The following is a 16,886-nucleotide window of genomic DNA, read 5'->3' as shown; positions in this document are numbered from 1 at the left end:
CTTGTAACACACTGTTTGCTGCCTCTTACATTTTGTTTGCTTTAGATACTTGCACAAGTGCCACCATTGCCTACGTAACGTTTGTTCTTGTGCTTGAGTGTCTGCCATTTTTTGCAGTATTATTCCTCTACTTGTACTTTGTACGCTTTTGTAACTTGCACACATGTCACTTTTTCCTCCTGTAATGTACATTTGCTACCTCTTCTATTTTGTTTGCTCACAATTGTCTCTATTGCCACATGTAACTTAACGTTTGCTTTTGTAATTTGTTCACTTGTAATTTTCTCATTTATCAGTACTCTTCCTATTGTGAAGCGCTCTGACATCTTTGGGTAAAGTCCGCGCTATATAAAAACGCATAAATAAATAAAATCTTGTGTCTCACTCTTTGTATAGAGAACCAGCGGCCAGCACTGCTGGGAGTCATGCGGGGGGCGGAGCCTGCACCTGACAGCGGGGTCCTGACTTCGGCCCTGGGACTGTCACCTGCTCGCACAGAACCGGCAGACACTACAGCTTTAACGCCGCCCGCCTCCTGCGCAGGCGCACTGCGGCTGTGCGCTGCTCATCATGGCGACGCGGGGCCATGTGCAGGACCCTAACGACAGGCGGCTCCGGCCCATCTATGGTAGGTCTCGAGGCGCTGGCGTGGTCCCTGACTTGTCCTGACCCTTGCCTGGGACTGGGCAGCGCCTGGGGTAGCAGGGCACGTAGCGGCTGCATAGAGGAGCATTGGAGGCGCCCGTGCTAGGCCTCGGCAGGACCTCGGGTTGGAGTACAGGAAGTGCCCGGGAGTGGGAGAAGGCTGCGCCGCTTTGTAACGCTGGAGTCTGGGAGGTGGACAGAGCTCTCGCGTGTAGAAGGCGGGGTGGGGGGAAGCAGGGCTTTTCTTTCCCCTAGTTACCAAAGGATTGACACGAGCAGGGAGGCTGCTCTGAACTCTACTTTTGAATATGGGGCGCACCGCTGTTCCCGGTCTTGACTGCAGTGGGATTTCAGCCTGCTTCCTTTCTCTCCGTGGCCGTTTGGGAGCGGAGTGGGTGTCTACTGGTCTCTTGTGACTCCTACCACCAGGTTTGTTGCATGTTTCCCTAGCTTAGTTGTGGAGGGGTCTGCTTATTGCCTAATCCGATCTCGTCCCCGTAGAGCCTAATCTTACCATGCACACGGGCTACATGCCCTTTACCTTATGACAACCTACGCTGGTCAGCCTTTCTATTATCTCTCTGCTGCGGGGAGCTGGGTAACAGTCCCGGATTGAAAGGCTGACCAAGACTGCACCCTTCGTATGTGTAGTTCCTCCCTGTGCAGCTTTTAGGGAGAGGGTGGGTAGATACTATTTCATTGCTGACATACTTGACAGTGCATTCTGAGACATGTAGATTACTTTTCTGCTAAATTATGTTGGCTGAAAAGCGCGAGTGCCTGATAGTGTTACACTTGTTGGCCGTTTGACAGCTTTGTAGAGTTAACTTGATTCTGAGCAGCCGGACCTGCCTCACTCCCCACTTTTAAATGACACTTGATTTCTGAACACAAAGAGGCAGTTCTTTCTAGACCCCGCCCCAGCTTGCACTTAGTTCTACATTATTGTATTGTATTTATATAGCGCTTACTACCCCTGACGAGGCATCAAAGCGTTTTTTCGGCGAGTAGCACGCTACGCCAGGACCCATAGAGGATTAGTGTTGAATTAGTATAGTGAAACATGCAAGTACATTTTAAGTGGTGGATAGGTTAGTCAGTTAATTGGATTTGGAATGAAAGTAGAAGGATAGAGGAGGACAAAGGTTTGTATTTATATAGCGCTTGTTGACGCATGCTATTCAGGAAGCTTACAAAGGATTAGTGGTGAATTAATATGGTGAAATATGAAGTCATTTTAGTGGATATTAGTCAATTACTTGGAATGAGAAGGATAGTGGAGGGATAAAAGGGGAACAAAGATTAGCATTCATATAGCACTTGTTACCCCTAATGGGTGTTGAAGCGCTTTTCTGCCGAGTAGCACGCCACTCCGGAACCCATAAAGGATTACTGTTGAAAATTAGTATAGTAAAAAAATATGAAGCAATTTGAGTAGTGGATATGTTATTCAGTTATTCAGTTATTTGGGTAGTATATTAGTGTAGTTTAATATGGAATTTGAGAAGTGAACATATCAGTCTGTTAATTTCGATTGAAAAGGATAGTGGAGGGATAAAAGAGTGAAGGTTTTTTTTTTTAGGTCTTAGCAGTAGGAGGAGGCTTTTGATGAGAGAAAAAAGGAGTTTTGGAGGGAAGGACTCGGAGGAAAGAGTTTAGAAAGGTTTGTTTTAGGGGATCGGTATAGTAAAAAGAGGTGTCAGATGATGCAGAGAGGGGTAGAGTAGGAGAGAGTCTAGAAAGGGTTATTTTGGCAATCATAGTAGTGGTGTGGGGTTAGGGATAAATGAGAGTGGATGTAGAGGATATATTGATAGATGTATAGGATGAGAGATAGGGTAGTGCATTGGAAGGAGTAGTAGAAGAAGTTTGAGATGAGTCAGAAGGTTGGGCTAGAAGATATATTGAGCGGAGTATAGGCTGAGAAATAGGGTAGTGCATTGAAAATGCTAAATTAGAAGAACGTGATAAATATATAGATCCAAAATTACATTGAAAGTATATAGATGCATAAAGGAGGTAAGTATATGTAGATTAAAGATATTGATAGAGGCACAGGATGAGAAATAAGGTAGTGCATTGGATATGCTTTTTCAGGAGAAAAGTAACAGACACAGATCCAAGTACATGGAAGGTACATAGATGCACAATCGAAGTATGTACATGTAGACCAAAGATGATTTTTATTTATTATTATTATTTTTTTTTCTCTCAACAACATTATTTTACATGTTTATACAAAGTAATACACAAAGATAGGTACAGATCTATAGTGAAAAAATGGTTGTATGCAGAGGGATATGCTGTAAATTTCTGTTTGCGTACGGAGCTTATGCGGGGAAGAGCCAAATCTTGAGTAGTTTTCTGAAGAGGTAGAAGAGAGGTCAGTATTGTGTGGGTTTGTAGCAGGTGTGTTTTCAGAGCTGGTATTAGCTGTATTAGGACAGCAATTGTGTAGCTGTTCTGTATCGTGTACCTCATCCAGAATGCTAAGAAGGCATTTTGATGGGTCTGCATGTGTATGTGTTGGAGATGGTGTTTGAGAGTGAGTTGGAGTGCTGTGTTGCTTTTGTGGTGTAACATTGTTGTGAAGTAGACATGGGGAAGCAAAGTGTGGCATGTTGCTTATATTTTTGCGCGTGTTTAAGGCGGAAGGTGTATGAGTTGGAGGTGGTGCAGCATGTGGGTCATGTAGTAATGTTCTAAATTGTCCAATGGATGAGAGGCGCTTAGAAGAGAGGGTCTGTATTACTGTATCTGTGTTAGGTGTGCTGGAAGAGTGAAAGCTTGGCATTGGAGTTTGCTGCTTTGTGTGGTTTGAACGGTGGGTATATGTTTGTATTTTGTTATGGTAAGTATTATGAGGTGTTGCGCTTTGAAGATTTTGTTGTGCTGGTGTTTGTAATATGTTTTGCTTCTGAGGAGTAGTGAAAAAGGGTGCTGATGTATATGTTTCATGCAATGGATTTGGTTGTGTAGTATATTTTGGGAGAAGAGGTTGTGACGTAGCGGGGGCGGTGATGTGCTTCTGAGTAGAGTGTATGTTGTGTGTAGGAGGGAATGAAGTAGAGGTGAGAGTGTTTATCTTAGACTGGTTTGTTGCGAGAGTTACAGCGGGGGGGAGCAGGGGGGCTGGTCCCACTGGTTTGTGAACACAAAATGGTGGCTGGGAGTGCACTGTTTTAACATACAGGTCTTTTTTTCTTTTTTGTCCTCATCTCACCTTCAAGCATTGTGCAAAATGTTATGGCCGTAATTCTGGACCTGAGCTCCCTCCGGCCAGTCGCTTATGCTTTGGTCCCCTGACCAACTCTTTCGTATTAGTTTTTAAGGTGTAATCATAGGACTGATGGCCTTAAGATTTTCAGTGTCTATACCGTCTCAGATCTCTACCTATTATGAGGAGTGGTTGCCATATACTGTTTTGAGCCTTATCGGCATTAGCCGTATCAAGGCGAGCCATCGCAAATGCAGAATTTACCCAATCTTCCAAACTTGGGGGATTTGGGTCTTTCCATTTCAAGCAGATTTCCCTGCGCGCTAATAGAATCAAGCACAGTAGTAGTCCTTGATCCTTTGCTGCTAAAGCCTTTGTTGTTTTTCGGTCATCAGCAAAGAAAACCAAGGTCTCATTAACTGCGATGTTAGTCTCAAAAATCCTGCGCAGATAGCCACCTACCCCTTCCCAAAATGCTGCCAACTTTGCACATTCAAAAAAGACGTGGATGTCATTTGCCCTAGGGGTCAAGCACCTATGGCATTTCGGTTCAGGGGTTGATGCAAATTTTGCAATTTTTGCTGGGGTGTAGTAGATGCGGTTTGCTACAAAAAAGTGGTTTTTCTTTAGACTAGCTGATTTGGTGTATTTAAATAGATTTAGTGAAGGCTCTAATAACTCCTCAATTACTGGTTCAAAAGGCGATTGTCTCCACACCGAGGCCTGAGATGGAATATCTTTGTCATCAGCTTTGAGCAAAACTTTATACCAGATTGATACTTTTTTTTTTTTTTTTTTTTTTTTTAGGCGATGATCGGACATAAAAAGGCACTCAGTTTCCCATTCTCCCATTATGCCCCCGCTCTCCGCCTCACACCAAGATTTTAATTGCAAATACTTAAACGTGGAAAATCTAGCGCCTATCTTAGCTTTTAGTACACCCCATTGTTATCCCCCAGGTCAGACCAGGTTCGAATTCCTGCCTCCCTGATGGGGACAGCCAGGCCATCCATAAGACAGAGGAGGGACCCCGGGGAATCCCAGATGGGGGCCTGGTCAGAGTAGTACCCTATCTTACACTTAGTCCTGATTTTGCACCAGATCTCAAGTGCATTCTTCAGGACCTTCAGACGCACCTTCTTAAAGAATTTCTATGCTCCAAATTTGTAAAGAAACCCTTCGGTGCCACCCCCTTCCACGTTACTAATCAGCTCTCTAAGGAGAAGCCCCCAAGATGAAGTTATAGGTTCCATTAAAAGCATCCTAATAGATTTAAATTGAAAGGCAACCAGGTACCAACTAATATCCAGAAGGGCTAACCCGCCTTTCAACAACCTCCGCCTCAACTTCTTCCAAGACAGTCTCACTCCCTTATCTCCCCAAACAAAACTCCCAATCTTGCTCTGTATTCTTGAAATGTCAGGTTGAGGGAACCTGAGAGGGACTGCATTAAATATGTATGTTAATTTGGGGAGAGCAGTCATTTTGATTAGGTTCACCTTACCAAATATGGTCAGGGGAAGATTTTTCCACCTGGCAAACAAACGCTCAAATTCTTTGCTTACTCTCTTCAAATTCAAAGGGGCAATCTTGTCCAAGTCATTCACTACAGTTATACCAAGGTATTTAAATTCTTTACTGGTCTGTCCCTTCCAGTTAGTTATGTTCCAACACATTACCTCCGTCTTGGAGGAATTAGCCAGATAGCCTGAGATTGAACCGAACTCCTCCAAGAGGGCCTCCACCCTTGGCATAGTGGTCGTTGGATCGCTAGTGTAGAGGATAATATCATCCGCATATAGAGCTAATTTTGATAAATAATGCTGAGACTTAAAAGGCAGGATCTGGTGATCAAGCTTTATTGCCTGTGCGAGCGGCTCTATATATAGGTCGAACAGGAGCGGAGAAATGGGATAGCCCTGCCTGGTTCCCCTCTGAATTTCAAAGCTGGAGGTAAGAGTCCCATTTACTAAAACTCTTGCAGAGGCTCCCAGATAGCATTGTTGGAGTGTGTGAATAAACACTGGGCCTATACCCATAACATTCAAAACTTCCCATAGATAGGACCAACAAACCCTATCAAACGCCTTGGCGGCATCTAAGGCGATTACCGCCAAAGGTTCAGATCTTACTGTTGCCAGGTCAATATTGCCGATGAGAAGCTGAGTCTGTTCCTCAATAAAACGCCCACTGATAAATCCCTTTTGGTCTGGACTAACCAAGCCAGGGGCCAGTTTGGCCAATCTCCCTGCAAGAATACCCAAATTTCTCCTTTGCTCTGTGCTAAGACCTGTATGTTAATGGGTATTAACATACAGGTCTTAGCACAGAGCAAAGGAGAAATTTGGAGGGAAAACAGAATCAAGGAATGAGCGGGACAAACTACAGAGGTTGGACTTCAAATCCCACAATTCAACATGCTAAATGGAGGCAATCATGAGCAGGGAAAGCCACACGTTTAGAACACAACACAGGTGATCAAATATGCAATTTTTAACTGTAACCACAAGCAAAGACAGACAGTAAAAACAGAAAGTGAAAATCGTTTTTTAAACAACGTTTTGTCTTGGGAAGAGACAGCCAAAAGCAGTCTATTAAAATAAGGGACAAATTAGGCATCTGTTCGGTTAAAGAGTGGTCAGAATGCCTCCTATTTTATTATGGAATTAGGACAGACCACCATTTTGTTGAAGTGCTAACCATTGCTAAACAAGCAGAGTAGATGAATTCCTGTGTGTGAGAGATTTGTAAAAACGGAGGCAGACCGAATCCAAGTACAAGTGGTAACAAGGTACGGGTAACAAGGCTTAATAAGTTAGTTGAATGGGTTGTGTTATAGGTGTGGGCTACCTGGTCACCTAGCTAGCTTTAAAGATTGGCTGGCTCAGAAGGCAGTAGATCATGAGGTGATCAGTTGTCGTCTGGATGTGGTAACTGAATTTCCATCTGTTATCTGTGAAGGTCTAGGGTGTCTTAACACCCTTTTCTCACTGCATTAAGTTGAAAGAGGGTGCTGCTCCTGTGGTATCCTAAATATGGAGATAGCCATTGCGAGTGCAGAAGCAGGTGAAGTAGGAAGTTCCAAAACATAACACTTTATGGATAATCATGCCAGTGAAAACCACAGAGCAGAGCCCATAGTTGTGGCCAAAAGAAAACCGAGGTGAGGTACATCTCTGCATAGACTAGAGCCCTCAGCCGGGAAATAATTTTGGACAGATATCTCATACTCCATATTTCTAATTATGTTATCTACTCTTAAGGACACAAAGGTTTTCAGCATACTGGATTTGAAAGCCTCGGACTCCCAGGTGCGATTACATAAAAGATCACAGGATCTCACCTCTTTTAGAACTCCCTTGATGAGGTGTTCAAATTTGTATGCATACTTTTTGGCTTAGTGTCATCCTCTTCAGTTTTTCAGAGGTTTATGGAGTTCCTGCTAGTTGGTTTGGAGGGAGTTTGTTGTGATTTTTTTTTTTTTTAGCATACTGAAAAATACACTTAAAGATATTTTTCTAAATCAGAACCAACCCAAGAGGCCAAAATTGTATTCATTTTCTACTCAAATATTAGTTGTTTTTTTTTAGACTGTTTGAAATTTGTGGCGACATTACGATCACGTCACAATCGCAAAACAAAAGGAGACATTCAACGACCACCACCACATGCAAAATTTTGAACTTAAATTCATTCTAACTATTGCAATACACCCATCACCAACTTAAAGAACATGTTTGTACACATTTATTTGTAGTAACTTAAAAAAAAAATGTTTGAACCCTACTTCCCGTTTTTGTGAGCATGCCAAAAGTCGCAATGGCTCCGATAACCGTGACGATTGCGCCTTTTTTAGGGTGTGCAAAACACATATATGCACACCTTTTACTATATTTTAGACACTAGGGATTTTTTTACTCCACTGTTTAACGTTATAATTTTGTAGGGAGTTTGTATAAAAACAACCTTTTAACCCGATTTCTGTTTTCGCTGTGACGCCGGGTGTCATGATGATATCAGTAGCTGCAAATACGTCACAAAGTGACAAAACAAATGCAGGCATTCAATAGCCACCACACATTCAAAACTTTTATAACTGCGAAATGAATTAAAACCAACACACTAAACACATTACTATGTAAACGACTATATAATATGTATACCTCCCTTAATATCTCTATAACTTAGTGCATACTTTTTTCAGTTTAATCTGACTGTATGCATCACTAAGTCTCATTTCCTGTATGAGTATTTGAAGGGATCTGTGGGACAGTGCATCAGTGTATCAATACTTCTGTAATGGAATGCATGACTGCCTCAGTGCATCTATGAGTGGGTGCATCAGTGTCGCAATGGGTCTGTGATTGAGTGAGAGACTTGTGCAACCAATCTGTGAGTAGGTGCATGAATGCCTTTGTAATTAAGTATATGACTCTCTGACTGGGTCTGTGAGTGCATGCATGAGTGTCTAAGGGGATGTCTGAATGGGTGAGTGAGCGGGTGCACAAGAGTCTGAGTAAATCTGTGAGTGCATAAATCTCTCAGTGGGTCTGTGAGTGCAGCTGCATAGGTACACGAGTCTGTGTATAACTAACTTGGTGCATAATTCTCTGAGTGGGTCTATGAGTGGTTGTGTTTATGAGTGACTGTATGGGTGTGTGAGTGTTGGAGTGGATCTGTGAGTGGTGTATTAGTGTCTCAATGGGTCTGTGAGTGAGAGCATAAGTCTCTGAGTAGGTGAGTGAATGGATTTATGCATAAATGTCTGAGTGGGTCTGTGAGTGGATTCGTAAACTTTGACTGGGTGAGTGAGTGGGGGCATGTATATATGAGTGAGTTTGTGAGTGGGTGTCTGAGTTTGAGTGTATGAGTGAGTCCATAAGTCTCTGACAGGGTGTGTGACTGAGTTACTGTATGGATGTGTGAGTAGTTATGAGACTATGCATGAGTCTGACTGAGTGGGTCTGTCCATGGATGCGTGACTTTCCAATTGAGCATGTAAGTGGGTGCATAGGTACCTGAATGGGTATGTGAGCGAGTGCATCAATATCTTTTTTTGGTATGTGACTCGATGTATAAGTGTGTGAGTGAGTATGTGAATAGGTGTATAAGTATCTGAGTGAGTTTGTGAGTGCGTACACAAGTGTGTGACAGTGACCGGCAAGAGTGTATAAATATTTTTGTAATATATTTTCACCAATATTTGCGATGATATTCGCGACGGTACACAGGGTGCTGCGCTTCGGTCTCGGCATCGCCTTGACTTTTGCACATGATGGAAAAAAGCTATTTAACGCGCATTACTTGTGTCACTAACGCACCCATTTCTTAAACATGGGGTCATAGTATCTTCACCCTGACCGCTCTCTTCACCCGGACCCCTTAAGTTAGCTTTCACACAAAATGTCAGCCCCAGGTACTGCTCCCGGACTATGAAATGGCAACTGCAACTTTCTGTACAGGTTGTGTCTGCAAATCAGAGCATTCCCATTGGCGTGTGCATGCGTGATTCATCGCTAAACCTCCGAAATTTTTGCGACCAGAGATGTATCTATAATTTTTGGCTTAAATTTCTCAAAAATTACCGAACAGATTTGCACTAAATAACAAAAAAGCCAATCTGTAACAACATCTACCCTTCTGCCAAATTTGGTGTCATTTCCATCCAGCAGTTCGGGCTATAGGTTTGACAACGCATTCCTATGGAAATTAACATTACAAACGCACCCCGTTTTTCCTGCCCCGATTTCTAGGTCCCCACTGCATGGAGCCAAGTTAAAAAATGATTTTCCTATGGAAATTAGGTCTTAATTATAACTACCTACTGGCGACTGCCATGTGTGTGTTTCTGTGTGTCTCTGTCTGTCCTGTGTGTCTCTGTCTTTCTGTCTGTGTGTCTGGCTGTCCATTCTCCTTCATGGATTACTGACTTAATGCCCGCTTGAGTAGTGTAGAGGAGAATTAACTTTATTTTAGTGCCAGGCTATATTCCCAACAAGAGCATGCTAACAGGACTACATTTGGGGGAGCAAGTTTGGCTGTGTAGGGAGTTCAGGAACCATCCCAAACAGTAGCATGACTTGTAACCCTTAGTGACTACATCAGGATTTGTGTTTATAGGAATTAAATTATGCATTTCAGAATGGAAGATTATCATGTAAATGGCTGATTGTTCTGTTCTTTGCTTTAATTTTTAGTTTTTATATGAGCACCAGGATACCCTTGCAGGTGCTAGTGCAAATATACATAACATGATATCAAATGTCCCTAGAAGAGAGGATTTTTTAACATACTAGTTTTGATGGATATTGGAAAACCTTATTTATGAGAAATAGCTGCAACTTTGAAACACACGTGATAAAGAATCTTCTTACTCTACATTATTTGTAATCCTGTAAATGTGTGTTCCATGTCTTTTATTAGCTGAAAAAGGATGAATTGGAGTATATAGGATACAATTTGAAGATATTGTTTTTGTGATGTTTGATTTTTTTTTATATGCTTTTGAGAAGCCCGATTTTTAGATGATGTGAAAGTATTAAGTGTTTGATACACAGTTCTGATTTTTAGTAATCTAAAATTAATCCATTAATTATAAGAATATTATGTGTGATAGTTGAGTTGTTTAAGCTTATAGAGACATGAGGCCAAAAGCCAGTTTCCTTTATAACACCATGAAACTTCGAATGGGCTTGGAATATTAGTTTAATGTATGTAAAGGGGGACTTATAATACATAGTCACAACATTGTACACCCTTTGCGTCCCCTCTCGGAATCCAGCTTTCTCTTCAGTCCATGATTGACTGTATCATTATCTATGTTCAGCGCTCCACTGTGTTCCTTTCAGATTCAAGCTATCCTAATGCCACAGACTTGCATCTCCTTCAGAATATTTGTGTTCTTGTCGATTCCCCAATTGTCACAGGCAATTTCCTCACATGCCTTACTAGAACATGGGGTGATCACTTATTTTTCCCTGCGGTCATAGAGTAACATCGAAGCACAATGCAAGTTAGTTTTTGGGCATATTCAAACTTTATCTCTTAATCGGCCACGGTATGTATCAGACATGTTAACATAATTTTTCCAATTGACCACAGATATGTTACTTGACTAGGTTTTTCATATGGCTTTGACTTATCTGTAAGTAAAAGTATGTGTTTCCTCTAGCCGGCGAGACTTTATTTGGCCCCTATGTATCAGGAACAGGCTTTATTAAAGTGGTGAGCAAGACACCAAAACAGCAGAGTGCAAGTCTATTTTTTGGGCCCGGAAACCAAGTGGAGGTGCACAAGGTAAGTATGACAGCAGGGGTGCTGGTAACCTGGAAGTTTCTCTGGGCACTCGCATGTGAATCAACATCGTATGACCCAGGTTCAGACAAACAAGCCTTCTTTCATGCAGGCCATTGCCAATGACACAAAATCTGCCTTTGGACCAGCTAGAAAAGCAAGTAACATTCAGCTTGGCGCAGTAAGATGATCCAGAGTGTCATTAGTTTGAAGCTTATGCTTTGCCTCCCAACCGTGTCATTTAATTTCTGCTGAATTGTTACTGTAGTACAGTCACTTGTGGTTGACCAGTGGAAATATTATCCATTCATCACACTGTACTTGACGGTACACAGCCTAGCTCCAAATGACCCTAATTTCAGCAGAGAAACTCGAAAGAAGCAAGAGATCAGTGAACCGATTTAAAAAGGGCAAGATTTTGAAAGTCAAAAATATGTTCTGCTGTAAGAATCCTCATATGTTTAGTTCACATTTTCAACTGTCATGGATTCACAAAGCAACACCTTTCTCTTTCTCTTGACAGGAGGAAAATATGTATGTTTCCCGGTTGGATAAAACATACACAAGATGTATGAAAATCAAGAAACGTACATATTTTTCAGTTTGCAGGTAGCGTAATAAGTCTGTCCCAACACTAAATTCACAAAACTAAAAAGCCACCGGATGGGGTTCTGTGAATCAAGAGTGGAAACTTCTGTGCACAAATAGAGCCTTTACCATGTCAAAGTTAAACTTGGTGCATAATATGCTTTTGGCGAGCGCCTAACATTTCAAGGTTTAATAAAGAACAGAAGCTGGTGTTGGAAGTCACGTCTCCTCATATTCCACATAGAATGAATCTATTTGGTATTTCTATATCACTAGCCTAGCCAAAAGGTAGCAGAGCTTTGGGCAGATTAAAACTTATATGACAAAGATTGAAGTTTGGGAAACTGGCAGAAGAGACACTATCTGATTTTTCATAATCCATGTACAAGTTAGAGGTCAAGACTGATTTGCATATGGCCATGTCTGAACTGGGTTGGCCTGGTGAGCAAAATAACAATGGATTAAACCCAGATCTGTGACTAGGGGTGAATGTTTTGCCATTGTGCAACATTCCGTCCACCATCTTGTGTGTTTTGCTGTTCACCCTATGTGGGAAGGGTATGCCCAGACGTGGGTCCTGTGCTCATTATGCCACTGGAGTCAAGCTATCTCAGCTGAAGACGGCTGATAGCCAGAAACCGGTCCTAGGATGCTTGATTCCGGTCCAGGGAAGACGTGGCTTGGCAGTTCGGTCTGGACTGTTCCCATGAGGCACAGGGTCAAGACTGATTTGCATATGGCCATGTCTGAACTGGGGTGGCTTGGTGAGCAAAATAAGGATAGATTAAACCCAGATCTGTGACTGGGGGTGAATGTTTTGCCATTCCGTCAATCATCTTGTGTGTTTTACAAGTGAGAGGTAACTACACCATAAAGAATAATACATTCTGACATGTCTCTAACATTTATAGTCCGTTTTGGTATCTCTGGAGTGTCGGTCAGTAAGGGGGCCTTTGCTCTTCTGTGGTGAACACTTCAATGTTCCCTTCGTCAATTTATTTTTGGGTGAGGTAACTTAGGTGGGACCCAGGTAATGGGTGATCTCTATTTTGTTGTGACACAGGTACTAACCAATTGCATCAGGACTGTGGTATTGTCTCACGTTTCCACCTGTGACTGATGTCAGGATTATCCATATGAAAGAAAAGCTGTGAAGGTCTGTTTAGGAAGACGTTTCTCTGAAGTAGTGACACATTTGTGTCTCCTATCTTGGCTAACTTGTTAAATCAGATGGAAATATATATATATATATATATATATATATATATATATATATATATATATATATATATATATATATATATACTGCTACTCTGTCTCTTTATATGGAAACATTGTGAACAGACATGGGATTAGGCTATTGTAGTAGCTTGTACTACTGCCTTTGCTATAGTTTTTCTGCCACTTTGACGGAAGCTTAAATTGTCTGCCCATACCAGTGCTTTGCATGTTGGTGAATCTTGGTAGAAACTTTTTCCTGATTAAAAGCCAAAATAACTGAGTCCATCTAGGTTGCTGTCACGTCCTTGATAAACTTGGGTATGTGCAAAGACAGCTCCATGAGTAGTAGGTGTGTATCCAGCATATTTCGGTCCTGGTATGTGTCAATTTGTCAATGGAAAGAATAATACCTAATATTTTAAGTTTAATCTCATTAATTGTTTTCAGAAATGTAAGTCTGAAGTTGAAAAGGAAGAATGTAACCATATAAAGTAGTATCAAAAACAATTACAAACTATTTTAGTTACAAGACCACATTAAAAAAAAAGTAGCAACGTCAATAAGTTTGGCTTGCTTTTCTAGGTTTGTGCTAAAATATTTAACTAAGCCTGCTGAAGTAAAAAAAAAAATGTTGGTTCAGAAATATCATGATTCAGTATACATTTGTGTCAAATAGTCCCTTATGTATTGTAGTGCAAGCACTCCATGGGAGGCGGAATCATACACCAAACAGCCAGTAGCTTGAGATTAGAGGGAACTAATTCTTTACTGTGCCAAAGCCTATTGTACATTTTAAAAACTGGCAACAATAGGTTTCAGACCTCTACAGTGTCAAGCCAGACTTAAAAAGCACGTTCTTAAAGCCATAAATAGAGGTATTTTACTGGGAAAGGTACTGATTTTTCTGTGCGTGAGATGAAACCACATTAGTATTTGAGTTCCACTGGTTAAAGGCATAGCCAAGCATGTGGTGAATACCATTTGTATATGTCCTTTTTAGGTTGAGCCTAGAAGCAGTGTGCATGCGCTGCGAGGCATGCTGTATTGAAGTATTCACTTGATGCCGCGCCCACTCTCCGCCCATATTTGTCATTGGCTTATGTCATTGTTCTTTGTAAATGCTGGCTTCTGATTCCTAAATAGGCTTGTTAGTCCCTCCTTAGTATCGCCTTATCTTCATTTGTAACCTCCCATGGCCACTGGCCCTCTTACTTTGGTTGTTGGCACCCACTTTCTCCTCAACCCGTGCACCCGCTTTCACATGCTCCCCGCACCCCACTCTACTTTGCTTTGCTGCATTCCGTATTGCCAGCTGCTTTTAAAAACCCAGCATTATCTCAATCCCCCACCCACCCCATCACTGCTTAGTCTCGCTCCATCGCCCTCGTGTCTGTTTCTCCCCCTCACCCACCAACCAGACCTAAAGACCTGCCTCCTCCACGAGACAGTCTAGGTTACCTCTATGCTTGCTTATTTTCGTTGTCATGAGTGATCATCCCTGCCTCGTTTACTTTTTTTTACTTCTCCTTCCGATACTTTACGATTTTTCACACTCCTCACCTCCACTCAAAGTTTTTATCACTTGACTAGAGGCTATACTGGTTTCATTAAAGAGACCTCAACTACTGTAAAAGCGCCAACATGGTTGACTTTGACAGTGCTTCTTTTTAGATGCCCTGCCTTTTGTATGTATGAGTGGTTAACTTACTGGAAGCCTCCCATTGCTTCCTGTTCTTTGGAGATTGTGGACCTTACTCGAGTGATAAGGGCTTGTGTCTGTATCTCTGTGGCTTCAGCAGCCTGTTTTCAGGCAGGGTGTGCCTATTTAGACGCCCATAATACTTTACTGGGAGCATAATACTCTGTAACCCGAATAACCTGCCTCTGTGGGGTCAGGAGCTATAAGTTCGTTAGTGGAACATTAAGGTCTGACATGAATTAAAATTGTAATCAGAGTAATAAAAACATACTAAAGTAGAGCTCAATTGAGGCAAAGATGGTGCTTATTAAAATCAAGTTCAGCAAAATGATCAATTAAAACCGAGGCTAGAATATACGCAGTACATCTTTATTCTTATTTAAATTTCTTTATCTGCTATGAAATACTTTTGCTTACAAAAAATGATTTCACAGTACGTGAAAAGTATTTTTCTTGTGTTTAAACCACAAGACAAATGTTAGATGTATGATATAAGCAGGTATAGTAAGCCCCACATCTGTCGTACTTTGAATGGTAGCTAAAAACAGCTGCATGTGTAGGTCAACATTACATGCCATACACAGTTGAAAATCATGCATTTCAGTGGTGGCTACTGTTGGCCAGAATGATAAACTAGACTGTATGTATGTATGTATAGGCATTTATATAGCGCACTACTTACCCATAAGGTCCCAAGGCGCTTCGACCGCTGCGAAACCCTTCCTGGCTTCCCTGAGAGATGGTCCCTTAATGGGTATCTCCAGGGTGAGACCAGGCATCCCCGGCGGTCTGGTGGGGCCGTTAGTGAAGATGAGGCAAGCTAATGCCCAGAGTTGCCGAGTGTGATCGCTGATCAGAGTGGGCACCGAGGCGAGAGAATTATCGAGTCCGCTGACCCTGGTCCAGAAACCTGCCGCGCCGGGAATCGAACCCTGGTCCCGGGCCGTCCTCTGCTCTCGGGTCTGCCGCCTCTGTGCTGTTAATTCCTCTTTAAAGACCAGCTTTTGCAATGAAAAAGGTTTCGCATTTTCACAACTTTGAGCTGTTGGTTTTGTAAATGACCATGCCTTTTATTTATGTTTTGGTTTTTAAAACAAAAATGGAAGGCATTGTCATTTACAATGCCAATAGCTTAAACTCGTGTAAATGTGCGACCTATTGCATTGCAATTGCTTGTTTTGTTAAAGGATCTATATACAACAGCATTTTAAGTGCATCATTTGTTGGTGCCAAGAACAGCCACCAGGAGTATTTAGTTTCTTTTTGTGTCTATTTACTGATATTTATTTATTTTTACACTTGTGCTCTTTCTATTCAACCTGACATTGTTCAGTCAGTAAAGAACACCTTTATCCAAATTCCTTAAAAATAACATACTTAATATCAGACTATGTATACTAGTCTTTGATAATGGTAAAAGCGAGTTTCCTAACAACAAAAACTTTGTACATCAGTCTACTTGGTGCAAGTTAACACCTTGCAATTTCTTGTATGGTTGCCCTTATTACAAGTTTAATGGAGGTGCAGCTCTTGAATATGAATCCTACTTTAATTATTGATCTGTATTTGTATTTTGGGAATCCTCAAAAGCAGTTGGTCTCTGATCCCACAGGTGTGCCATTGGTCTCCCCCAGGCACCTGTGTGGAAAGCTATGCCTTCTCTTTATACCTTCACCACCTGTTAATTGGTGGTGCCTTTCCCGCTCTTTGATGCATTGTCATTGCTCTCTTTATTAGAATTGATGCTAGGTCTATGAATCTATTCCCTGCTGTTTTATGCTTTGGATTGGCAACAGTTGCCATAGGCAGATCTCTTACGAGTTGAGTCCTTCCTTGTCAAGTGACCTTTTTAGGTCTCGCCTGGAAATAGCATCCGAAGGATGCGTCCAGGCTGGAGACTTATAGCTAGCTGACACGGGGGAATGAGGGACAAGAAACTGTCACGAGCTTATCCTTGGCTGGATTGAGCTGCGTGCACGAGCTTTCTGCCTTCAGCCTTCAGTTTCTTTTACAATGTTTCTTTTTCTTTGTGTGAGCTTGCCTTAACCGACAATGTTTCTTTCTTGGTGTGATCGTTGTTTCACTTTCGTTTCCCGTGCGTCTCAGACTAGAGTGTGTTTGTTCTGAACACGAAATATGGGGCACAAGGCACACATTCACTTGACACGAAGCAATCAAACAGCAAAGAGCACATTTTAAATACAGCCGTCCGACTGCGTGCAA

At 41.9% G+C, this 16,886-nt stretch overlaps 1 protein-coding gene across 1 annotated transcript in view; it reads left to right on the top strand.

Annotated features, from left to right (window-relative positions):
* The first annotated feature begins 475 nt into the window (after positions 1-475).
* NAA25 (N-alpha-acetyltransferase 25, NatB auxiliary subunit) overlaps positions 476-16,886 on the top strand; it is an 893,576-nt gene continuing 877,165 nt past the window's right edge. Inside the window, exon 1 of the mRNA XM_086943077.1 lies at positions 476-628. Coding sequence (XP_086799203.1) covers positions 571-628 — 58 coding nt within the window. The 5' untranslated portion in view covers positions 476-570. The remainder of the gene's footprint in view (positions 629-16,886) is intronic.

Source organism: Lissotriton vulgaris, chromosome 11, assembly GCF_964263255.1.
Source record: "Lissotriton vulgaris chromosome 11, aLisVul1.2, whole genome shotgun sequence".
Classification (NCBI taxonomy): domain Eukaryota; kingdom Metazoa; phylum Chordata; class Amphibia; order Caudata; family Salamandridae; genus Lissotriton; species Lissotriton vulgaris.
This window is presented reverse-complemented; position numbering and strand designations above follow the sequence as displayed.